Below are 22,977 nucleotides of genomic sequence, written 5' to 3'. Positions count from 1 at the left end.
AGCTTGAAAGAAGTCCCCAAGTGGAGGTGGGGGAGGGCACCCACTGGAGGAGCAGAGCGGTGACTATTGGAGCTGGAGTTCAGAGAGTGGGTGGGAGAGTGGGAGAAGGTGAGGTCAGAGAGATGAGGGTAGGGGGCAGATCATGCAGGGCCTTGTAGGCCATGAAGAGGACTTTGGACTTCTTTCTAAGTGTGATGGGAAACCCTTGAAGGGGATTAAGTAGGGAAGGGGCATGAAGAGATTTGTGTCTTTAAAAGATCCTTTAGGCTGCTGGGAAAGAATGGCCTGTAGCAGGACAGGAGAGGAAGCAGGGAGAACAGTGAGAAGGCTAGAGCAGTTTTCTAGGTGAGATGCAATGCTGGTCTGCCCTAGGATAGTGACAATTCGGGTAGTGAGAAGTGGATGGATGTGGGATATATTAACATATTAGAGATAACACTGCTGCCGGGCGTGGTGGCTCACTCCTGTAATCCTAGCACTCTGGGAGGCAGGAGGATCGCTCAAGGTCAGGAGTTCGAGACCAGTCTGAGCAAGAGTGAGACCCTGTCTCAAAAAAAAAAAAAAAAAAAAAAAAAAAGGGAGAGGAATAAAGAGAAATAAAAAATTAAAAGAAAAAAATAGAGATAACATTGCTGGGAAGTGAAGATAAATGGGATATTGGAGGGGGCGAGGGAGAGAGGTGTGTCCAGGATGTCATGCCCAAATTTGCATCCCTATGACTTACTGGCACCCTCAACTGGTTCTAATCCTGCCTTGTAAGGCCACCCAGGAAATGTCACCCCTTCTAAGTGGCAAATCACCTTCATTCTAGGACCAGATTGTATGGGTTCAAATCTCTGACTAGCTGTGTGACATTGAACAAGTTACTTCACCTCTTTGTGCTTCACTTTCCCTATGTGTAAAATGTGCATATTAACAGTTTCTTGTGAGGGTTACATGAAAGACTACAAGTACAATATGTAGAGCAGTGCCTACACATAGGAAGAGCTCACAAATGTTAACTGTTATTATTTCATAGTCTTCAGAAAATTTAAAGATAATTTTCATCATCTTCCCCAATTTTTCTATCCCTCTCATTAAGCAGGGCTGTTCACAGAGCACAGAAAAGCCAAGCAGACCTGGCTTGCCCAGTAATGCTCCAATTTATATTCCTGCACCCCTCCCCTGCTTGGGAAGTATCAGCAGTTCTCTTGTACAACAAAGTAAAGGTCAAAGCTACAGCTTGACCAATTTGTTTCTGTTTAATCTTACTAGTCTTAACATTCCTCCTCTCCCAAGGCCTCTAATTCTGTGCCTATGTACTGAGGCCCAGAGAAGTTAAGTAACTGGCCCAAAGTCTCAGAGCAAGCAAGAAAGCAGCTGTCCTATCACTGGAGTCTGCACAAGCCTTTTAGACTCCCAGCTCCTGGTGCTGTCCATCCATACCTCCCCCTCATGGCTTGACCTCTTGCCTGTGGCACTCACCATCTTCATCAGGAGTGAGGAAGGTATAGAAAGCTGGTGGGTTCAAGGACTCCACAAACTTGGACTCCACCATTGACTCAGACAGCAGCTCTAGCTCCTCAGGGAGAAGGAGCAGACTGATGGCCTCAGGGAAGGTGCTGGAAGGTGGCAGCAAGATCGGCAGGTTTGGAGGGCTGCCTTCTGTCGTAGGCCTGGAGATGTCAAGTAGACTCATTGTTGGGGCTCCTGGCCCAGACGGTCCCAGGACTTTCCTGCTGTTCTGAGGCCCCAGCAGCAGGTCACGCTGATGCCAAAGTCTTCCAGTGGGCAAGATTGGGGTAAAGAGGGTAGGGAAGGGTTCTCCAAGGACAGAGGTGGTCATGGTACTGATGGGACCTGTGGGACTTGAGACTGTGTTTGGGAATGTGCTTAGGCTCTGAGGAGGTGGGGGCCTGGGTCTGGCAGGTCTAGGGGGAAGTGGAATTTGGGGCGTATGGGGCATTGGGGTCCCAGGCTTGGAAAGTGATAAGCTTGTGGAAGTTTGGTGCAGTGGGGCACTAGGTTTAAGAGGTGATGGGATTTTCGGGGTTTTGGGTAACAGGATCCCAGGTCTGGGGTGTGGCAGTTTGTTTGGAGTCTTGGGAGCGGGAACCCTAGGTCTGGTGTGTGGTGAGTGTTTGGGGATCTGAAGTGTGGAGCCTCCAGGTCTGGGCTGTGGCAGGCCTTTGGGTGACTGTGCTGCATGTACCCCAGGCTGGGGGTGTAATGGAGCACCAGGTTTGGAATGCAGTGGAGTAACACGTTTCATAGTACCAGCTTTGGGCAGGGTTGGGGTGCCAGGATTCAGAGGTGGGACTTGTATCTTGGAATTCATGGGTAATACGATACCAGGATTCTGGTGTGATGGACTGCTGGGCTTCAGAGGCAATAGAACACCAGAATTTGAGGGCACAAGGACAGCAGATTTTGTCCTGAGAGTTGGCTGGGCCAGGATGCCAGAATCCTGTTGCGTTGGCAGTTTGGGCTTTGGGTGTGCTGGGGTTGGTAGGGTACTAGGGCTATGGCCCATTGGCTCCAACTCCTTAGAAATGGGCTTCTTGGTAGAGGCAGTAGTAGTGGAGGATAAGTAGAACTTTGGTTTTGCAGGCCTTGATTTTGGGGAGATCTTGGGCACTAAGGCTGGCTGAGGTGTGCTTGTCCCTAGCCCATGTCTGCTGCTGGGTGAGGGCATGATGGTGCTTGGCCCAGCTGCGGTGAAGGTCTGTCTCCTGGCCTCCTCACTGTCCTCCTTGGGCTGCACCATGACCAGTGAAGTCAGAGGTGTGACAAAGTTGTATTCAAGGGACAGGTTGAGGACTTTGGCAGCCAGCAGGTGGCGAGTGGTGGTGTCACGAGCTTGGAAGTGTGCCTCCAGAAGCTCTCCAATGGTGACATAGGCCCAGAGGCGGCGGATAAAATGGGCCACATTGGGAGATGGCTCCCCTGGGCAACCAAAGGCCCTCTGGCTGCTGTTGGTGGCCCCTTCGCTGTGGCGGGCCACAAGAAGCTGACCCTTGGGGCCACGGGCTACCAGGTGGATGCCTAGCTCTTGCTCACCTGGCTGCACCTGGCCTGCCACCACCAGCTCCGAGCCAGCAAAGTAGTTGGGGAAAAGGGCCCAAGGGGAGGCCCCAACCAAGCCACCCAGGTAGTCCAGACGCACATCTGCCAGCAGAGGCATGGAGATCTCCTTGTAGAGTCCCTCCAGCTGTAGAGCTGCATCAGTGTCCTCGTATATGCGCCGGGCTATGCCCCGGTTCTCCAGGGACAGGCGACGCAGCAGTGGGAAGTCAGCATCATCCCCAAAGGCCAAACTGAAAAGGGACACCCTGTGGCCTAGCGCTTGATGGATGTTGGAGAGGATCACACTGGGGGTTGTCACGCCGGCCGTAGGTTCCCCATCTGTCAGGAAGATGATAAGAGGGATCCTCCCCACACTGGGGCCCCTCCCAGGTTCCTGGTTGCTATGGTTCAGCACTGAAGCAGCTGCCAGCAGAGCTGCGTTGATGTCGGTCCCTAATTGGGGAGCAGATTGTGAGACCATCTTCTCTGGTCACTTTTACCCCCTTTGCAGATACACTGGGCACCTTGCCAACCTCCCAGGCTCAGTCACGTCTCCTCATTTTTGCTCAGGCTGGGTCTGCTGCTGCTTCTTCCCAACTCCCCCACCCCCACCCAAGCTCCCTGAGATCTGACAGTTGAGCCCACATGTCCTTGGATTTTATCACTCCCTGTCTCAGACTGTTTTTTGCCTGTTTCCTGGGGGGATGTTTCATTCCCTAGTCAGACTGGCAGCTACCCAAGGATAGAACCCCCACTCCTTGTTACAAGGGAAGAAAGGGCTGAGTTGACGGGAGGTGGTGGGTGGGGGAGACTTCAGTAATTATCTGAGAGAGGATTGATCAAAAGCCAGAATCGGGGCAGCAGCTTAAGCAAATGCTTGGAAATAAATATATAGGTTATTGATGTCTTAAAATTCTTAGCAAATTCTTCTGAATGTTTGCTTTAAAGAGGAGAAAACTCAGGCCCAAAGAGAAATGTGTCCTAAAATACATGGAGAATCAGCTCTGCTCCACAAGGAAAGGGAAATAGGAGGGGAAATCAGAGGATGGAAGGAAATGTTTGTGTAAAATGTAGTAGTGATATTTCAGGCTCTGTGAGAGGTGAGGAGGATGGGGGAATGAAGAGAGGGTTTCAGAAATTTCCCACATCACCACAGCCTGCCCATTTGGGTGGGCAGGTCTAATACTTACAACCATCAGCTTCCATGTGACCCAAGTAGTCCTTGGCACTGTGGACATTCTGGTTGGTGGCCTGGATCAAGCCTCCAGCTTTCCAGACACTAACTGTGTCAGAAAAGGAGATGATGTTGAAGTAGTCGTTGGCCTGCAGGTCACCGAGGATCACATTCATGGCCTTTTTAGTCTGTGGGATATGGATGAAATGAAGGGGATGGGACAAGGCTTGAGGTCTATGAGTTTGAAAGGCACATGTTACGTAAGGTGCTAAGGTTTAAGTGTTGTATGGTCTTAAGATCTTCTGACTCCAGCATTCTGTGAAACTAGGATTCTCAGGTGAAAATGCTCTATCTATGGGTTCTATAGTCAAAGCCTAGAACTGCATTGTCCAATATGGTAGGTACTAGCCACATGTAGCTATTTAAATTTCAATGTAAATTAGTTAAAGTTGAAGAAAATTTTAAAAATTCACTTCTTCACTTGCAGTAGCCATATGGTCAGTGGCTACTGTATTACACAGCATGGAATTTTAGGGCATTTCTATCATCAAGAAAGTTCTATTGAACCTCCCACAGAAGGTTCAAACTCTATGTTTTCAGAGCTCTAGAGTCCATGTGCATGACCCAGGATTCAATGATTCCAGGACCCTAAAGTTTAGGAGTTTTGTGATTCCAGGTCTTTATGGCTGACTTTCAATGACTTTGCATCTTTTGGTTCTGCTCTAATCTGCCCGTCTACCTCACCCTCTGTTTCTTCCAGGCTTGTCTTCTCACCAGCCCCTAGATAACCCAGATTTCAGTTCACCTCCATAACTTTGCTCTTGTTGTGCCCATGAAATAGCATACCCTTCAACTGCCCCTTTACTTATTCATATCTTCACTGTTCTTTCAGTTGCTCCTTTTCTATAAAGCTCTTCCTTGAGTTGCCTACCCTGACCCATGCCTTTCTCTCCCAGATATTTCCTGTCCCAGACTATTTGCTGACTGTCTTATGTGAAATATTTTTACCCTCCATCTAGATATTGAGCTCTCTAAGAGCAGGGCTTAGGACTCTTCTTGTCTCCCTTCTACATGACAATACTTAGCATAGGAGTTTAGGGAATAGAGTATGTAGGATCTAGTATAAGGTACCATTTGTGGGACACTTGCTATGTTCCAGGCACTCTGCTAAACACTTTAGGTGCATCAGCTCATTTAATCCTCACAGCAACACAATGAAGAAGGTACTAATATTGTCCCCATGTTACAGGTGATGACACCGAGGCTCAGAGAGGTGGAGTGACCTGCTCAAGGTCACACAGCTAGTCACTAATGGATCAGGGATTCAAATCCACATTTGGGACATGTTAAACCCAGTGATCCCAAGTACAATATTTTACCTTCAATCTTTTTCATAGGTATGGATTTCAGAGACCACAGGAAGGACAGTTGAGATCTACCTTCCTCTACACCTTAAACTGATAGGAAATGGCTTCAATGCTTCTAAGTGGATCACAGTCTTTCCTGCCACAGGGAAAGCTCAGGGGATAGGTCACACATCCTGGGACAGGGAGCTAAGCATCACACTTTTGTTTCCATTAAGAGGGTTGAGACTTAAGAGGATGGCCTTTCCTGAGAACAGTGATAGAAAAGTGAGAGCCTAAGGGGGCCTAGAAGTTAGAACTTCTTGTCAACCAGGAACAGATTATGTTTTTAGAAGTGTGTTGTTTAATCTCCAATTATTTTGAGAGTTCCCAGCTATCTTTGTATTATTGATTTCTAGTTTAATTCCACTTGGTCTGAGAGCATATGTTGTATGATTTGTATTCTTTTAAATTTGTTAAAGTGTGTTTTATGGTCCAGAATTTGGTCTGTCTTGGTAAATGTTCCATGTGAACTTGAGAAGACTGTGTATTTTGCTGTTGTTGAATAGAGTATTCTAGAAATGTCAATTAGATCCAGTTGATTAATGGTTCTGTTCAGTTCAACTATGTCCTTACTGATTTTCTGCCTTCTGGATCTGTCAATTACTGATAGAGAGATGGTGAAGTCTCTAGCTCTAATAGCGGACTCATCTATTTTGCCTTCCAGTTCTATCAGTTTTTAACTTACATATTTTGGTACTATGTTGCTAGGTGCATACACATTAAGGATTGATATGTCTTCTTGGAGAATTGACTCCTTTATTATCATATAATGCACCTGTTTATCACTAATAATTCCCTTGCTCTGAAGTCTATTTTCTCTGAAATTAATATCGCTACCTCACCTTTCGATTTGAGTTAGCATGGTATATCTTTCTCTCTCTTTTTTTTTTTTTGTGAAGTCACACCACTACTTTTTAATTTCAATAAATTTAGGGGGTACACGTGTTTTTTGTTACATGGATGAATTGAATTATATAATGCTGAAGTCAGAGCCTTTAGTGTACCCATCACCAGAATAGTGTACATTGTACTCAATAGATAGATTTTTATCCTTCAGCTCTCTGCCATCTTTCCCACTTCTAATGTTAGCATGGTATATCTTTCTTTATATCCCTTTACTTTTGATCTGTGTCTTTATATTTAGGGTGAGTTTCTTGTAAACAATACACAGTTGGGTCTTGTTTTATTATCCATCCTGACAGTTTCTGTCTTTTAATTAGTATATTTAAACCATTTATGTTTACAATGGTTATTGATATAGTTGGATTAATATTTGCCATATTTGAAAATGTTTTTATTCATTTTTCTCATTCTTTAGTCTTATTTTTTGTCTTCCACTCTTAATTGAGAATTTTACATAATCCCATTGTCTCTCATCACTTAGCATATCTATTTACATAAAAAATTTTAGTGGTTGCCCTAAATTTGCAATATATGTTTTACAACTAATCCAAGCCCATGTTCAAATAACACTATACAGCTTTATGCATAGTGCAAGTACCTTGAAACGGACTATTCCCAATTGTTCACTCTTATCCCTTAAAATATAACTGTCATTAATTTCACATATTCATAAACGAGATTCACTGAAAACATCATTGCTATTATTTTGAATGAAATATTATCTATTAAATCAGTTAATAAGAGAAATAAAATATATTATTTTACCTTCATTTATTCCTTCTCTAATACTCTTTCTTTCATTAGAAAGTCAAAGGGTGCAGTGGCTCACGCCTGTAATCTTAGCACTCTGGGAGGCCGAGGCAGGGGGATGGCTTGAGCTCAGGAGTTCGAGACCAGCCTGAGCAAGAGTGAGACCCTGTTTCTAGTCTCTACTAAAAATAGAAAAAATTAGCTGGGTGTGGTGGCACACACCTGTAGTCCCAGCTACTCAGGAGGCTGAGGCAGGAGGAGCACTTGAGCCCAGGAGTTTGAGGTTGCTGTAAGCTAGGCTGACACCACAGCACTCACCCAGGCAACAGAATGAGACTGTCTCAAAAAAAAAGAAAGAAAGAAAGAAAGAAAGAAAGAAAGAAAGAAAGAAAAGAAATGAAAGTACTAGAAGTGGTAGATTCAAGCATCTGAGGTATACCATTTTCCTTCTCTGAAGAAATTCTTTTACCATTTCTTGATAAGCAAGTCTAATGGTGAAAATTCCTTCAATTTTTGTTTTTCTGAGAAAGTATTTATCTTTCACTTGGGAATGATAATCTTGATGTATACTTCTAGGCTGGTGTGTTTTTTCCTTCAACACTTGAAATATTTCACTCTACTCTCTTCTTGCTCCCATGGTTTATAAAGAGAAGTTTGATGTAATTCATATTCTTGTTCCTCTATAGGTAAGATGCTTTCTTCTTCCAGTTTGTTTGTTTTTTGTTTTTTGTTTTTTTTTTTTGAGACAGAGTCTCACTCTGTTGCCCAGGCTAGAGTGAGTGCCGTGGCGTCAGCCTAGCTCACAGCAACCTCAAACTCCTGAGCTCAAGTGATCCTCCTGTCTCAGCCTCCCGAGTAGCTGGGACTACAGGCATGCACCACCATGCCCGGCTAATTTTTTCTATATATATTTTTAGCTGTCCATATAATTTCTTTCTATTTTTAGTAGAGATGGGGTCTCGCTCTTGCTCAGGCTGGTCTCGAACTCCTGAGCTCAAACGATCCGCCCACCTCGGCCTCCCAGAGTGCTAGGATTACAGGCGTGAGCCACCGCGCCCGGCCTTTCTTCCAGTTTTGTAAAAAGATTTTCTCTTGGTATTTAATTTTCCACAATTTGAATATGATATTCCTAGGTGTAGTTTTTTGTTATTTATACTGCTTGGTGTTCTATGAGCTTCCTGGACCTGTGGTTTGGTGTCTATCATTTATTTTGGAAAATTTGTATCCTCTATTATTTCAAATAGTTCTTCTGTTCCTTTCTCTCTTACTTCTCCCTCTTTTATACCCATTATGCTCATGTTACATTTTAGTAATTGTCCTACAGTTCTTGGATATTCAGGGCAGCTTGAATTCTGATTTCTTTTTCTTCTCCACTTTGGGAAGTTTTTATTGACATGTATTCAAGCTCACTTATTCCCCTGGCCATATCCAGTCTAATGATGTATCAATCAAAGGCATTCTTCATTCTCATTACAATGTCTTTGATTTTCAAGTATTTCCTTTAGACTTTCATAGGGATTAAATAACTCTGCTTACACAGCCCATTTATTCTTGCATGTTGTCCATTCTATCAATTAGTGCCCTTAGCATATTAATCATAGTTTATTTAAATTCCCACGGGGATAATTCCAACATCTCTGACATATCTAAGTCTGGTTGTGACATTTGTTATGTCTCTTCAGACAATATTTATTTCCTTTTAACGTGCCTTAAAATTTTATATTGAAAGCCAGACATAATATATCAGGGAAAGGAACTAAAATAAAGCATTTAATATGAGGCTTTATGTTTATCTGGCTAAAAGTTAGGATGTGTTTCTTACTTGCAGTAGTGGTAGGTGTCAGAGGATAAAATACCTTTTAGTGCCCAGGTTTTTGTCTCCCCTGTTGTGTTTGGACCTCCCAAGAGACTCTTTCTGTAGTAGGATCTAAGACTCACGTTCTATCAGCCGTCACCTCCTGTTATCATACAGAAACCCAGTTGATGTGATGGTAACGTGCGGGCTGAGAGACAGCATGCTGTATTGTCATAAATAGGTCTCATACTTTTAGTGAGCTGCTGTCCCTAGGATATGAGTTCACAAGTACCTCTGAGCTTATGACCCCGTGGGATGGGACAGGAAGGTAAGAAAGGGCTGGAGTTGAGTATGTTCCTTCACCTACACTGAAGGCTTGGAAGCTGGTTGGGGTATTTCCTCTACCTCAGGTTGCCTGACTCTGGCAAAACAACTCATTTAGCCTTCGGTCCAGAGAACTCTGCAGTTAAAAGCTTTAAGGTACAAAGGCTATACTATCCCAGGACCCTTGAACTTAGAGCCCCAGAGGATTATGGCTTGCAATGCTGCTTGCAGAACTTTATGGATTCAGGCTCTAACATGAAAGTCGCTTTGGTCTATGGCCTCAGTATTCAGATTCACAAGTGCAGTGCGATAAGAATAAAATGGATATGGCCTCAGGGTTCTATGGGGTCTAACCCTATAATGCCAGTACTCTATCACATTAGGCCTTTAAAGTAAAAAAACATTAACAAACCCCAAAACCTGTGGCCTCTGGAAAGCTCAGAATGTCTATTACCTGAGGTTTTATTGGTTCCGGATTCTCGGATGCCAGGGCACTCTAGCTTGAGGGTTCGATGACCCTGGCACCTTCTGAACAATGCACTCTTATGCTTGAGGGTCTCCGTGGGTTCAGTCCCCACAGATCGATGGGAACTCCTAGGACTCTGTGGCTACAGGCCGACATGGGTATGTTAGGTACCAGGACCCAAGGCAGGCCCAGGTCAGATCCAAGGGTAATGGGATGATGGTAGGATCTCTGCTCCCAAAGTCCCATTGCTCCAGCACGATCTGCTTTCCGGGACTTCTCATGCCAGAACTGAGAAAGGTCCCAGGGGTCCTTGTTACCTGCTTGATCTTGGTACCAAACATGGAGCCGCTCACGTCAATAACAAACACCACGTCCTTCTCGACAGGCGGGAGGCCTCTGGGGGCGAAGTAATGAATGAAATAGCCATCGTAAACCTGGACAAAAAGAAGCAAAACCAAAAAGGACTGTGCGAGCCAACCTAAATCAGGGCCCCTCTTATTCTCCTTCCTATCTCCCTGTTCTGTGCTTCCTAGGACTTCTCACTGTTTCCAGTTAAGTAGGCCTGTGTGTGATTGTTTGCTCAGTGTCCGCCTGCTTCAGCAGAACTGTGTCTCTGCTGCTGAGACCTTCATCCCAGGGCCTGGCCCAGAGCCGTGCAGTGAAGGAGACTGGTTTGCGGCCCAGGACTCCAAGGATCAGGATGTGTAGAATATGCGAGCTCCTGTCTGTGAGAGAGCTGGGCTCACACAGTTGTGAGGGTCCCTAGGGACATTTTGCCTGGGCTCCGGAAAGTCTAAGTATTGTTTTAACCTCCCTCTATAGAGTGAGCCTGAGGCCCAGCTCATTGCTGCCAGGGGCTGGGAGTTTGCAGGGCCTCCCTCTCCTCCTAAAACCTCCCCTCTGCTGTTGCTGGGCAGAGCAGGGAGGGGAGGAGGGAGCAGAAGCTGAGTGAGCTGTTTGTTCTGAGGGGATTGGTTACACCAGGTACAGATGCCTTGAGCTGCCCTGGATGTGATTGGCTGCTGAAGCCCCTCCCCCACGCCATCCCTCCTCTCTGCAGAGCCTGGGGGCTGGGACAGCTGAGGGAAGGGGAGGGGGGCTGGGAGGGCCCCTCAGGACCAGTCTCAGCTCAGCCCAGGGATGTCTGGGCTTGCTGAGGGTCTGTGCTCCCCTGAAGCCTGAAGCAGGCTCTGCCCAGGGACACAGGCCTGTGCTCCTGTCTCCCCTGCGGGCACTCTCTGACCACAAGGCTGGCCACTGCCTCCCACCTCTCAGGGGCAAAGAGGAGATGGGAGGACATCCTGCCCTTCCCCTCCAGCCCAGCTTCTGAATTAATTCACATGTGCATGTGCAGCCTCTGTCTCTCCTAATCCTGAAAGTCTCTCCCAGTTGGCAAAGGCCTGCGTCACCCACCCTGCCACCGCCCAGGCCAAGTGCAGAACCCAACCGGCTTCTGGGCGCCTCCCACACCTGGGCCGCTGAGAGCTACCGGGAAAAATCATGCCCGCATTCGGCTGGTCCCACTTCCCATCCCAGAACCCGGGGGCGTGTCCCTGTCACCCACCTCTGCCAGTCCCCTCAGCAGTCATTGCACCCCAACCGCCCCACTCACCCAGGAAATTGGCCAGGCCACGGACACTGAGAGTGCCCCCACCCTTGCACTGGGTCCACATCCCCGTGCAGTCACCCCTGGGCTGAAGGACAACACAGTCCTGCCCTGGACCCCAAGCACTCCCAGCCTGCAGCACACTCTCAGGCCCCCTGTCCCCAACCCCCTTCAGCATGCACCCCGTGGGGACTTCCTTGGAACGGGAAAGTTTTTGTGTCTGTTTCATCCGCTGAGACAAGCCCTTGTCCCCAATCACCCCCAAGCTTCCATCCAGCCTCTCTCCTCCCCGCAGCATCCAAGGCTGAGGAAATGGGCACCCGCGGTGGTCTCACCGACAGGTCACCCCTGTGGGCCCCAGAGATCGGCTGCCGCCCCCACCCACACTGACACCTCGCTCACTAGAAGCATCTGTGGCCAGCTTGTCCCCAGACTCAGTGGTTGCATTTCATGTCTCCTGGCACTGCCCCCTTCACGTGTTTCACAGTTGATGATCACTTCTGCTCCTTTCAGAGGCACTTTCCCTGGGATTCCGAGACAGGGAACTCACCTTATTCTCCTACCACCTCTCTGGCCCTGTCTTTCAACTCTTCCTCCCAGTCCCTTAGCGGTGCTTCCCAGTATCTGTCAGGACAAGGCATGCACAGAAAATGGTGATGCTGGTGTTGCTCCAGGGGACTCAACTGCTGGGGACCGGGGCTCTGGGAAGGCTCTTGGCAGTGAGGGGTGGCCACCCTGGGGGCTGAGGGCATCAACAGCTCCTGGACTGGGCAGCTGGGCCAGAGCTCCTGCCCTCAGGGACCTTCCCTCCTGGCTCCCTAATTCTCTCTGGGTGACCTCGCTCGCTCGCTTGGATTCTACCACTGAACCACCGCTGATCATCCCCCATCTCTTTCTCCAGGCCAGAGTGCCCACTCTTCCCCCTCCCCTGCTGCGTACCTACTCGCCCTGGGACCTGTTCCCCTGGATGTCCCAAGAAGCCTCCGACGCATCCTGCCCAAACCAAGAACTCATTGTCTCCCCCCACCCTGACCTCGTCTCCTTCTCAGTCCGGGCACCACCTGCCACGTGGCCACTCCTGACACAAATTGGAGTGTCCCCTGTAAGATTCCTGTGCCTCTCACCCCCAGCATCCACTCAGCTGCCAATTCCTGCTGCTGTTATCTGCTGGATGCTTCTCCGGGCCGGCCACCCCTCCTCGGCATCCCAAACTGCCCAAGCCCAAACTCAGCCCTCATTTCTGGCAGGATCCCCTGTCCTCCTGTGGCCCCTCCCATCCATGCCTTGCTGGGGCTCCCTAAACACGACCTCGCAACGTCATTCGCTCTCCTGGCTCCTTGGTCACCTACAGGACAAAGTCCACGTTCCTTCTGTTGCCCCGCAGGACTTGGCAGCCTTCTGTCTCACCTCTTCCCATTTTGCACCTCAAACCTCTGCTCCAGGAACTCCAGGCCATTTGTAATTCCCTGCACACGCCTGGATACTGCCAGCCTCCCTTCCTTCCTCCTGCAGCCCCCAGTTTGCTAGAGTGCCTGCCCCCTCAGGCCCCTCACAGGCGCCCCTCTTTTCATTCCCGAAGGCCCAGGTTCAGCTTGCCCTCTTCCTCTGGACGCCTTCCTGGACCGCTTTCCCCCTCATTATGGTGTCCACCATACCTTGTGTGTCATGCACAGGCCACTTCTAACCTGGTGTCACTATTGCCTCTGTCTGTCTGCCCCAGAGACAGGAGCTGGACTGTGTGTGTCATATCCCCATCAGCCAGCACTGGGCAGGACGCAGACTAGGTGCCCAGTGAGTCCTCACTGAGGGAGTGGACGGGGGAAGGTGCTGGGCTTTGACAGATGGGCACACTCAAGTAGGACATGGGAGACGAACTGAGGCCTCCTGCAGGGGCGGAGGCAGCAGTCAGGGCTCACAGCGGAGGGCACTGCTGGTTGTCCTATGTATTGCCTGATCCCATGTATTCCATCTGTGTTTCCGCTGCGGGCCACTGTGGTGAAGGTAGAGAACGAAGCAGCTGAGGGACGCCTGGCTGATCCAAACACACCCTCATGACACTGCACCAGGTTAAGGCCCCTGCTGCCACCTGCTGGCAGGGTACCCTCAGCTCCTATTCTGAGAGGGGAGTAACTTTTATTCCCCTAGACACACAACAGGCTGTATCGTACCTCTGAGCCCCTGCACATGCTGTTCCCCCTCTCTGCATGCCTTTCCCTTCACCTTACCGACAGACTTGGGGGTACATCTTATTCGTTCTCCCCATACTAACTCACAGTCCAGCTGCTGTAGGAAGACGGTCCTGAAACCCTCCTCCACTGCAACCGCACATAACCCATTGCAGTTTCTACCCGGCACCTAGAACATCGGACGAATGCGAGGACTCTGCGCATCTGACTGCTTCAGCACTGGAGACGGCAGAGGGAGATTAGCGGCCACGTCCAGTCGCTTCTGAGTTCTCAGAATGAACCAGTAAAGCACTAGAGCTGGAGGGCTGGAGTAGCTCTGCTCGGTGGAGACGTGTCAACGTATGAACGAACGAGTAATGCACGAGGAGAGATTTACTCAAAGAACTATCTGGCCAGGGCAGAGAGAAGGATTGTTGGTGGAGTGGGGTCATCGAGGAGGAGGTGCTTGTGCAGGCTTTCAGGAGGAGGAGGATGCTGACCAGTGGAGAAAGCAGGAAGAAGACCTTCCCAGGACAGCAGCTACTATGAGCAAATGCTCACACACAGATGAGGGGCGGGCTTGGGTGTTTCTGGGGAAAGGTGTGTGGTTGGTGGCAGCTGGAGGTGCTTTGTGTGCAGGGGGCGCTGAGATGTGAGAGATGAAAGGCAGGTGGGAACAGACCTCTCAGCCTCCCCTGAGACCCTCAAGGTCAAGCCGAGGGTCTGGGGTCAGCGCTATACCACTTCGAGAGCCCAGGGAACCTCTGCTCAATCTTTGTGTGTGTGGGAGCCCAGAATGGGAGGGCTCCCTGTTAGGCAGGTGGCCCAGCTGAAGCAAAGTAGTTTGTTAAAGCCAAGAGACAGCGAGAAAGCCCAAGAGAACAGGAGCGTATCAGAGCTGCAGAAAGCAGGAGAGCCCATGAGCGTGAGCATCCCATTACTGGCCAGTGGTTCACTTGGCAAAAGGACTGGTTCAGAGTGGGCTGTGACTTGATTCAATTAGAGGTGGGTTCATTTGGAGCTTGATTCAGCTGATACAGCTCCACATCTCCTGCCCTTTGGGGGAGTACATGTGCCTGCCAAGGTCGAAGCCATGTGTCTTTGCACATCAACCTTTCCCTGTTGACTAGCTCTTGCTGATCCCTAGGGAAACTCAAAGAACAACTTGGAGAGGCTCGAGCATTGCTCCAGCCTGTCTGGCCCCAGAGCCAGTGCTCTTCCCACTCCTTTGGGCCCCTCACCTGAACGTCCCCAATGACGTCCTCCATTGCCACATCGTACTGGACCACAAAGTCGGCCATGATGCCTGAGCTGGAGAAGGCAGACTGGTCTTGCAATGTCGGGCAGAAGGTGATCCGAACACAGGTCTGTCCCCTCTCAATCCTGGTGGATGGGGGCGAGTCAGCCACACCTGTATGGGTTGGGAGGGTTGGGGTGGGGTGGCATGGACGGCTCAGTGGACCAAACGGCCAAGGAAAGGGCAGCGAAGGGGCACCCTCTGGGACGGGTGAGAATTCTAACCCGATCACCGCCTGCTGCTCCTCCCGCCTCCGAGGCCCTTCCACCTGCCCCAAGCTCCTCTCCACGTCCTGTCCTCGGGCCAGCTCCTGCTCTGCCTCCTCCATCAAGGCCAGCCTGACAGACCCAGCCCTGCCCTCAGCCCCCAGGCCCTGCCAGTCCCACCCACACTCACAGCCTCGCCCTGCCTCACTGCCCACCCCACCCCACCCCAGGCCCAGGCCCTGCAGGAGTGTCGTGTCCCCAGCTAGACCAGGAGCCTGCGTCTCCTCCCACAGAGGCAGGGCCTTGTCTGTGAGCACAGAGACAGACACACAGACGGGGCCTAGGTCTCCTCCCATCCCCCTTTCTACTGTGGGAAAGAGCAGTCTAGCAAGGTTCTCCTCTGGGATAGAATTTCATGTGTTTTCTTCCCCCTCTGCCTTCTGACTCTCGGAATCACGTGTGTGAATAAGCCTTTTAGTGTCTCATGGAATCACAGATGAATTTCTGGTCCCGGATGTTTGCTGAGCTGGCCACAAGATCAACTCCTCTGGAATCCAAGACAAATGTCCATTTAGAAATGTGTCTGTGCCTCCTTTTTTCCAGAAAGTGGAAACTTGGGAATTCTGCTCCCCCCTCCTTCCTGCTACAGCTGTCAGGAAGCTTAGGGGCCAAGTGAGCCCCTACTCTCTGAGGCGCCTGCTCACATACATTCCCTTGGCTTCCTTCCTTTCAGAGCTCTTTGTTCTGTTTTTTCCCCTCACAGGATTGGTCCTACCCTCTGCTTTAACCTTTAAGGAGAAGGGGGAGGGAGCTGCCATTTATAGCTTAGGGCTTAAGAGTGCAGGCTGCAGGGACTCAGATGGCCTGTGGGCCCAGGTCCCTGTGGCTGCTGTGTGGCCCTGCACCAGTCATTCACTCTCTACGCCTCACTCTCCCCATCTATAGCACAGGGATGACGACAGCTCCTAGTTCAGACACAGTGTCTGTGGGCATTCAATGAGGCCATTTATGGAAAGCATTTGCAACCACACCTGGGTCTCAGAGAGCGCTAAGTGATGCTAGCTGTTGCAATCATCATCCAGTCTTCGCTACTCTGGGCCAAACAAATCGGAGGGAGGAGTTTTGTCAAATTCTCACCAAGGTCCTGGGCTGCGGGTGGCATCTCGCCCATTTTACAGATGGGAAAAGTCAGGCAGAGCAATGGCGTCACTTGCTTTGCTGGTCCCTCGTTAGGATAGCCTCAAAGGTGGGATCTGAACCCAGTCTGTGTGTCTGCCTCTCTCCACTCTGTCCACCTCACGGCCTCCCTGGGTCGGCAGGGTCAAATCAGGCAGACCCTCCCGTGCTAAAGTGCTTAGTGGGGTGGCCACGTGAGCTGGCCTTTCGCTGTGCCTGTCCTCTCATCTCTGGGATGAGGCGTGTAGGCCAGCTCTGTGGTTCTCCAGCCCGGCTGGACATCAAGGTCACCTGAGACTGCTTAAATGTGCAGATTCTGGGTCCCACCCCATGCTACTGAAGCAGACCCTGAAGGCTGGGTCCAGGAGTGTGCATTCCTATGAGCTCATGTGATTCTGATGTAGGTTGTCTGGCCTTGGAAATCCTCTAGCAAGCCGGCAGGCAGGAGGCCTCTCTGCCCTGCAGCCCTGAGAAGGTATCCTCCCTGCGCTCCCATCGTCCTTCCACACTCAGTGGCGATCCAGGGGACAGCAGGGTTTTCTCACTCAGGCTTCTACAAGCTTTGGCATTGTTAACACATGATTTGATTTCATTAGGCCATGTAGCGAACCCCCTTCTAATATTACTTTTTTGTGTGAGGGAAATAAAGGGTCTGGGAAGTTTGTAACTGTCTATGTCATGCAGCCTGCAAAGACCAGGTCAAGGTTGGAATCCAAATATCTTCAACTCTAAACATGCCCTCTTCTCACTGAGTTGGGAAGGAACTTGGCAGTGAACGTAGGGCAGGAGCAGTATAGAGGGAAGCCCAGTGGAATGGAGAAGGTTCCCATTCAGGGATGGCCTGTCAGTGGCTGGCCCACAGTGCTGTCCACGTACTTGTGTGGGCGTTGGTACGCAGGCGGCTGGTCCTCAGAGGCGGTACGTGCACATAGGCGATGCCTGTCCTTTCTGATAGTGTGACCTCTACGTTCAGCCTCGTTACCAATTGTCCTGGCCTTAGGCTGACCACCAGCTGGTACTGGCCCTGGTGCCGCTGCAGCAGTTCTTCATAGGCCAAGGAAAAAGTCACCTCTGTGCCTGCTGTCACGCTGGTGGAGATGCGGAACTTCTCTGATTCCCGGTCTCTGGACAGGAAAGGGATGAAGGTGGGAAGGGAACAGGATCTCCTGAGGAGCCGAGGGGGGCGTTGGATGACCTGGTTTTGCTCCCCCTTACTCTTGCCGCAGCAGACCTGACCAGGCTTCTGGTCAACAAAGTCACTGGCCCAAGGTCAGTCATCCATGCATCCACTCATCAATCTCTCTCCCTCCCTCCTTCACTCCCCTAAATATCTTGCCTGAGAAATTGTACCACAGGTAGCTCACCCTTAAGAGAACTCAGCCTGTGAAAATCTGAATCTAGAATAGAGTAATTAGGGGCTAAGGATTTGTTTTACAGAAAGAGTTTTCGATTTACACACAATGTCTCTTCCTGTTCAAACTGTCCCTCCCGCCCGCCCCTCCCCCACGCTTTTCACAGAGCTTGTTTATATGGCAGTAACTCCTCAGATAGCAGGAGCCAAAGCTAAAGTTTTTGCTCCATGAAACTCCCTTGAAAGCTGGGAGGAAACACTGAAGGAAAACAATACATTTCTGCCAGCTAAGTGGAACTCAGTTAGGAAACAGGATTCAATTTTGAAAAATCTCACTTGCACATAATCTTCCCGGAAGGTGCTAATTCTTAAATAAGTCACATTGTGCTGGCAGTAGAAAAATGGAAATGGGGAAGCAAAATTCCATTTATTGAACACCTACTCTGTTACAGGCTTTGATATTCATTAGGTCACATCATCTTCACATAATCCTATGCAGTAATGATCATTGTCCCCACTTTACAGAGGTAGAGACTGAGGCCCAGAGAGAACATGCATCTCCCCTGATCACACAGCTAAGATGATTAAATCATGTTTTGCACTGGATAGGGCCTTACCTGATGCCTACGTGAGCAGCTGTCTTTCCCTGACGATGGGCTTCCTCGTAGATTTTCTTTGCCTGGTCCTTCTCTTTGACTTCTGCAACATAGACTTTATTGTTGATGGTCCTGATGCGGCAGGAAAGAGGAGGGACAGCAGAGATAGGGAAAAAAGAGATGGTCAGAGACAGAGAGAAAGAGATATACAAAGAAGGAGGAGGAGGAGGATGGGGATTGGGGGAAAAAAAAAACTTAGTGCCATAAAGCCCCAGTGTGAGTGGCAAGAAGAGAAGAGAGAAGAGAGGGATATAAACAGGGTGAAGTTGATATCATTACCTCCATTTCTCAGATGGGGAAACAGAGTCCACACAGCACATGGCGGACCTGGTGTTAGAGTTTTGTGTTTCCCAAAGTGTTGAAGGAATGCCACCTTTTGGCACACAACATAATTTTAGGTGGGACATAACTGAACATTTTTATTATAATTGTTACGTATTTACTATATAATGTTTACTTAAAAATACAACTAGCACATAAACCCATGAACTTACAGATATTGTTGCTTAAGATAAGACCTAGATCATCTTAAAAAGTGTCTCTATTTAAGAAATATATTAAGCAAATTATATATAATTTGGGTGGTATAGGTGGTAAAAACTGTGAAAGCGAAAGCAGTGTGCAAATTGCTGCAAAGATTTCTTGGCCTGACAAGGGAGAAGGCCTTGTCCTCAAGGACCTCAGACACTGATGGGTTATAAACAGATTTGCTTACTCCAATTTTCCCCATATATCTAAGGGAGGCAATGAAGTGTAAAGGAGTTCAAAGAAAGGAGAGAACATTTTTTGCCCAAGTCTTCAGGAAAGGGCCCTAGAGGAGGTAGCCTTGAAGCCAGGCCTAAAAGAGAGGGAGGATATAAAGAAATAATTCTCATTGGCCGTGCCCTCTCAGACTCCTCTGCTGGCTCCTTCTCTTCCTGACGTCTAAATCTTTGGAACACTCCAAGGCTCTGTTGTCGATCTGCGCTCCCCTCCCCTTTCCTCCCCTCCCTCCTCTGCCCTCTTCTGTTCTTTCTACATTCACTCTCTAGGTGATGTCATCTAGCCCCATGGCCTTAAATACCATTTATACACAGATGACACCCAAATCTGTGTCTCCAGTGTGGACTTGTCCCCTGAGCTCCAGACCCATCCAATTGCCTACTTGACATCTCCACTACAATGCTCAATAGGCACCTCAAGCTGAACATCTCCAAAACTGAGCTCCAGGTATCTCTCCCCTGCCCAATCTGCTCCTCCCCTGGTCTTCCTTATCTCAGGAAACAGTTGTTCAGCTAAAAATCTTAGAGCCATGCCTGACTTCCCTCTTTCTCTCACACTCCACATCCAATCCATCAGAGATTTTTGGTCTGTCTTTAGAAGACATCCACAGTCTGACCACCTCTCTCACAATTATTGTCCTGATCCAAATTACCAATACCTCTTGCTTGGATATGTGCAATAAACTAGTAACTGACCTCTCTCTTCAAACTGTTTCCTCCTTTTCTGTTCACCTTCAAGCAGTCAGAGAGATCTTGTTAATCCTAAATCAGGCCATGTACCTCCTCTGCCCAAAAGTCTCCGTGACTCCCATCTCAACTCAGAGTATAAGCCAAAGTCCTCATCAAGCCCCCTGTGAACCTACACAGCCTGGGTCACTGTCACTCTCTAACCCCATCTCCCCCTATTCTTTCTTTTACTCACTCTGCTCCAGCCACGCTGGCCTGCTTGTTATTTCTTGAATTTGTTCAGCACACTCCCGTCTCAAAGCCTTTGCAATTGCTGTTCCCTTTGCCTGGAATGCTCTTTCCCCAGATTGTTGCAAGTCTTTACACCCTCTTTTTTTGTCAAGTCTTTGTTCAAATGTCACTTTCTCAGACAGACATCCTTGATCACTCTAAAACAGCACCTTCCCCCTCAGCCTGTCTCCCTTGCTTTACTTTCTGTTTCTTTGTAGCACTTCTCATCCACAAACTCACATATACTTACTTGTTTATTTTTTTCCTAGTCTATCTTCTCTACTAGACTGTGAACTCCTCTAGGGCAAGGGATTTTGTGTGTCTTATTTGCTTCTGTACCCCCAGTGCCTGGAATATGGCCTGGCACAGAGTAGGCACTCAACAATTATTTGTGGAGCGGGCATCTCAGACAGACAGGAGGAAAACACAGAGTTTTTTTTTTTTTGTTTCAGGGAACAGCAAGTAGTTAGATTTGGCTGGAGCAGAGGGGCAGGGAAGGCAGGTATGGAGAGAAGGTTGGAGTGGTTGGGTGGGTCTAGAGAATAAGGGGCTTTGAACACAAGACTCAGTGAGCTCCTATGGCAGCAAGGACTTTTCCCATGGAGAATGGAGACTCTTGGACAAATCTTGAAAAGGGGAGGGATGGGTCAGAGCTAGCCTTCGAGGAGTGACGGTTGGGTGTCCTAGAGAACATTAGTTCTCCTCCTTTCTATTTCTTGACTCTTTCTGTAGGAGGCAAGGACACAGTCTCCATTTTACAAAGGCAGTGACTGAGGCACAGATATCAGGAAAGTTGCTCCACCAAGGTGGCAGCTTCCAAGAACACTGAGGGAGGATAAGTAGCCTGCAGAAGAGACCACTCTGGCGAGAAATGTTTCTAGGCAGCTGCAACAGAGCATTGCTGTGGCTGGGCTAGCGTGGGGGTGGGCCGAACTGGCACCACCCCAAGGTCTCCTGGGGGGTGGGGGGGGAGGGTGGAGCTGGTCTGGCAGCAGCACACTGGGGCCTCTGTGTGTGTGCTGCCTCCAGCCAGCATACTTTCCACAGAGTCTGCCCGAGAACATTTCCTCCAGCCTGCTTTGCTTAATTTTTTAAAAAAATTCTTTTGGTGTTTTTTCTGTTGAAGCAAAAATCCAAATTCTCCCTGACTACTTGGCCCTTACATCATTTGACTACCAGCCTCTCTGGTTAGCCCCCATACTCCAGATCCATGCTTGCTCTTTTGGTCTTTGTTTCCCATGGGTCCCCACGTGCAGTGATATTGGTCCCTTGAAATTTTACCAACATGGAAATTATGCTTCCAGGAAGCCTTCCTTGACTACCCCAGCACTTCTCCCGTGAAATCCCTGGCCTGACTCCACACCAATTACCTCCTCCAATTTAGCTACTCTCCAGGGGAGTGCCAGAAGGTTCTTGATGGCACAGCTTAGGCCCCAGGGCTGCTGTTTGAGGTTGTACAGGTTGTCGGTGGCACAAGAGCCTCCTCCTCACTCACAGGGACGATGGGGCCTGAGCTAGGGCAGGAATTCTGTCTGTGCTGGGCTCACTTATATCCTAAGCCTGAGAGTCCCTCTCCCCAAAGCCAGGGGCCATTTTAGTAGTAATTCATACCAAGGCACTATGGGGGCTAATGAGACCCCACTGAGTTTCCCTTTATTTGTTTCTCCTCCCTTGTTCATCACCTCAATAAGGCACTGTCATCCACCAGCTCTGACAGGCCAAAAGAAAGGTAGGCACCATCTGTATTTACTTACTCCCCACACACAGTCAGCTTGCTTCTCCCTCCAGTGGTCTCTCAGACGCACCACCACTATCCTGTTCCTGCCTTCAGCATGCCCTGCACATGGACTCTGTCCCTCTTTCCCTACTAAGCTCCCGGTTGCCAGCCCACCCCCACTGCACGATCATCCCTCCTTGCTTAAAACCTTGCTGTGTCTCCTCTTTATGGGCCACAGTTATTTCTAAGGAAAGGTGCACATGTCCCAGGGGATACTGAAGACAAATTGAGAGGGAGTTGGAAAAGAATATTCACACTCTATTTATAAGGGTCTTTCCTCATCCTTTGTGATTTATATTTATATGCTTTATAATGTACCTAATATATTTGCTCAGTAGTGTATACATATAATGTATAAATTAATATATATACATATTCTGGGAGTACATGATCAAGTTTTTCCTGATAGGTGTGCAAACACATAAGATGGTTTGGAGACCCTTAAGTAAGCCTCAAGTATGTGCTCTAGCATTAGAAGTCTTCCATGGCCTAGTTTTTTTCTTTCAAGTTTTCTTTCTGACCACTCTTCCGCCCCTTGCCTGTCCCTGACACTACAGTGACATGGAAGTACTTGCACTTCCCCTAATGAGGGAATGTTTGTGCCTTTACTCCTCCTTCCTGAGTTTCCCCAGCCCTGACCGCACCTTGCTTGCCTGGTGAACATCTCATTATTTCAAGTTTGAGTGTCGGTGTCATCTCTGAGGCTTTATCCACCGGCCTGACCACTGTCTCCCGGTCTGCTCCACCATTCCCACCATTCCGCATCCAGACTTCTCTCTCCTCCCAGCATACTTTATTAAAATCATCTGCTTACTTTTTTATGTCCCCCATCAGACTGTGAACTCTTTGGGAGTAGAGACTGTATACGGCTCATCTCACTCTTTCTGTCGTATCCAGCACAGTGTATATCACGCAGTCAGCATCAGGAAATGTTTGTTAAAAAAATTAATAAAACTAATATTATCACGTACATTATCATAATAATGTTCCTGGCACTTATGTTATCATATATTTCCACATATATTGACTCCTTTAATCCTCAGAAGTGGGCTCTAATTTTATCTCCATTTTGTAGACATGTAAAATGAGATTGCCAGAAGAGAAGTAGCTTGCCCTGAGTCCCATAGCTGGCGGAGCCAGGTTTCAAACTCAAGAAGTCTGA

At 48.8% G+C, this 22,977-nt stretch overlaps 1 protein-coding gene across 1 annotated transcript in view; it reads right to left on the bottom strand.

Annotated features, from left to right (window-relative positions):
• ITIH6 (inter-alpha-trypsin inhibitor heavy chain family member 6) overlaps positions 1–22,977 on the bottom strand; it is a 30,263-nt gene that overhangs the window by 5,785 nt on the left and 1,501 nt on the right. The window contains exons 3-8 of the mRNA XM_069463941.1: positions 18,282–18,392; positions 17,190–17,437; positions 14,876–15,045; positions 10,181–10,297; positions 4,236–4,407; positions 1,465–3,498 (exon numbers count right to left, since the gene is read on the bottom strand). Coding sequence (XP_069320042.1) covers positions 1,465–3,498; positions 4,236–4,407; positions 10,181–10,297; positions 14,876–15,045; positions 17,190–17,437; positions 18,282–18,392 — 2,852 coding nt within the window. The remainder of the gene's footprint in view (positions 1–1,464; positions 3,499–4,235; positions 4,408–10,180; positions 10,298–14,875; positions 15,046–17,189; positions 17,438–18,281; positions 18,393–22,977) is intronic.

This window comes from Eulemur rufifrons, chromosome 30, assembly GCF_041146395.1.
Source record: "Eulemur rufifrons isolate Redbay chromosome 30, OSU_ERuf_1, whole genome shotgun sequence".
Taxonomy (NCBI): domain Eukaryota; kingdom Metazoa; phylum Chordata; class Mammalia; order Primates; family Lemuridae; genus Eulemur; species Eulemur rufifrons.
Note: the sequence above shows the minus strand (reverse complement) of the source record. Positions and strands in the feature narration are given on the sequence as shown.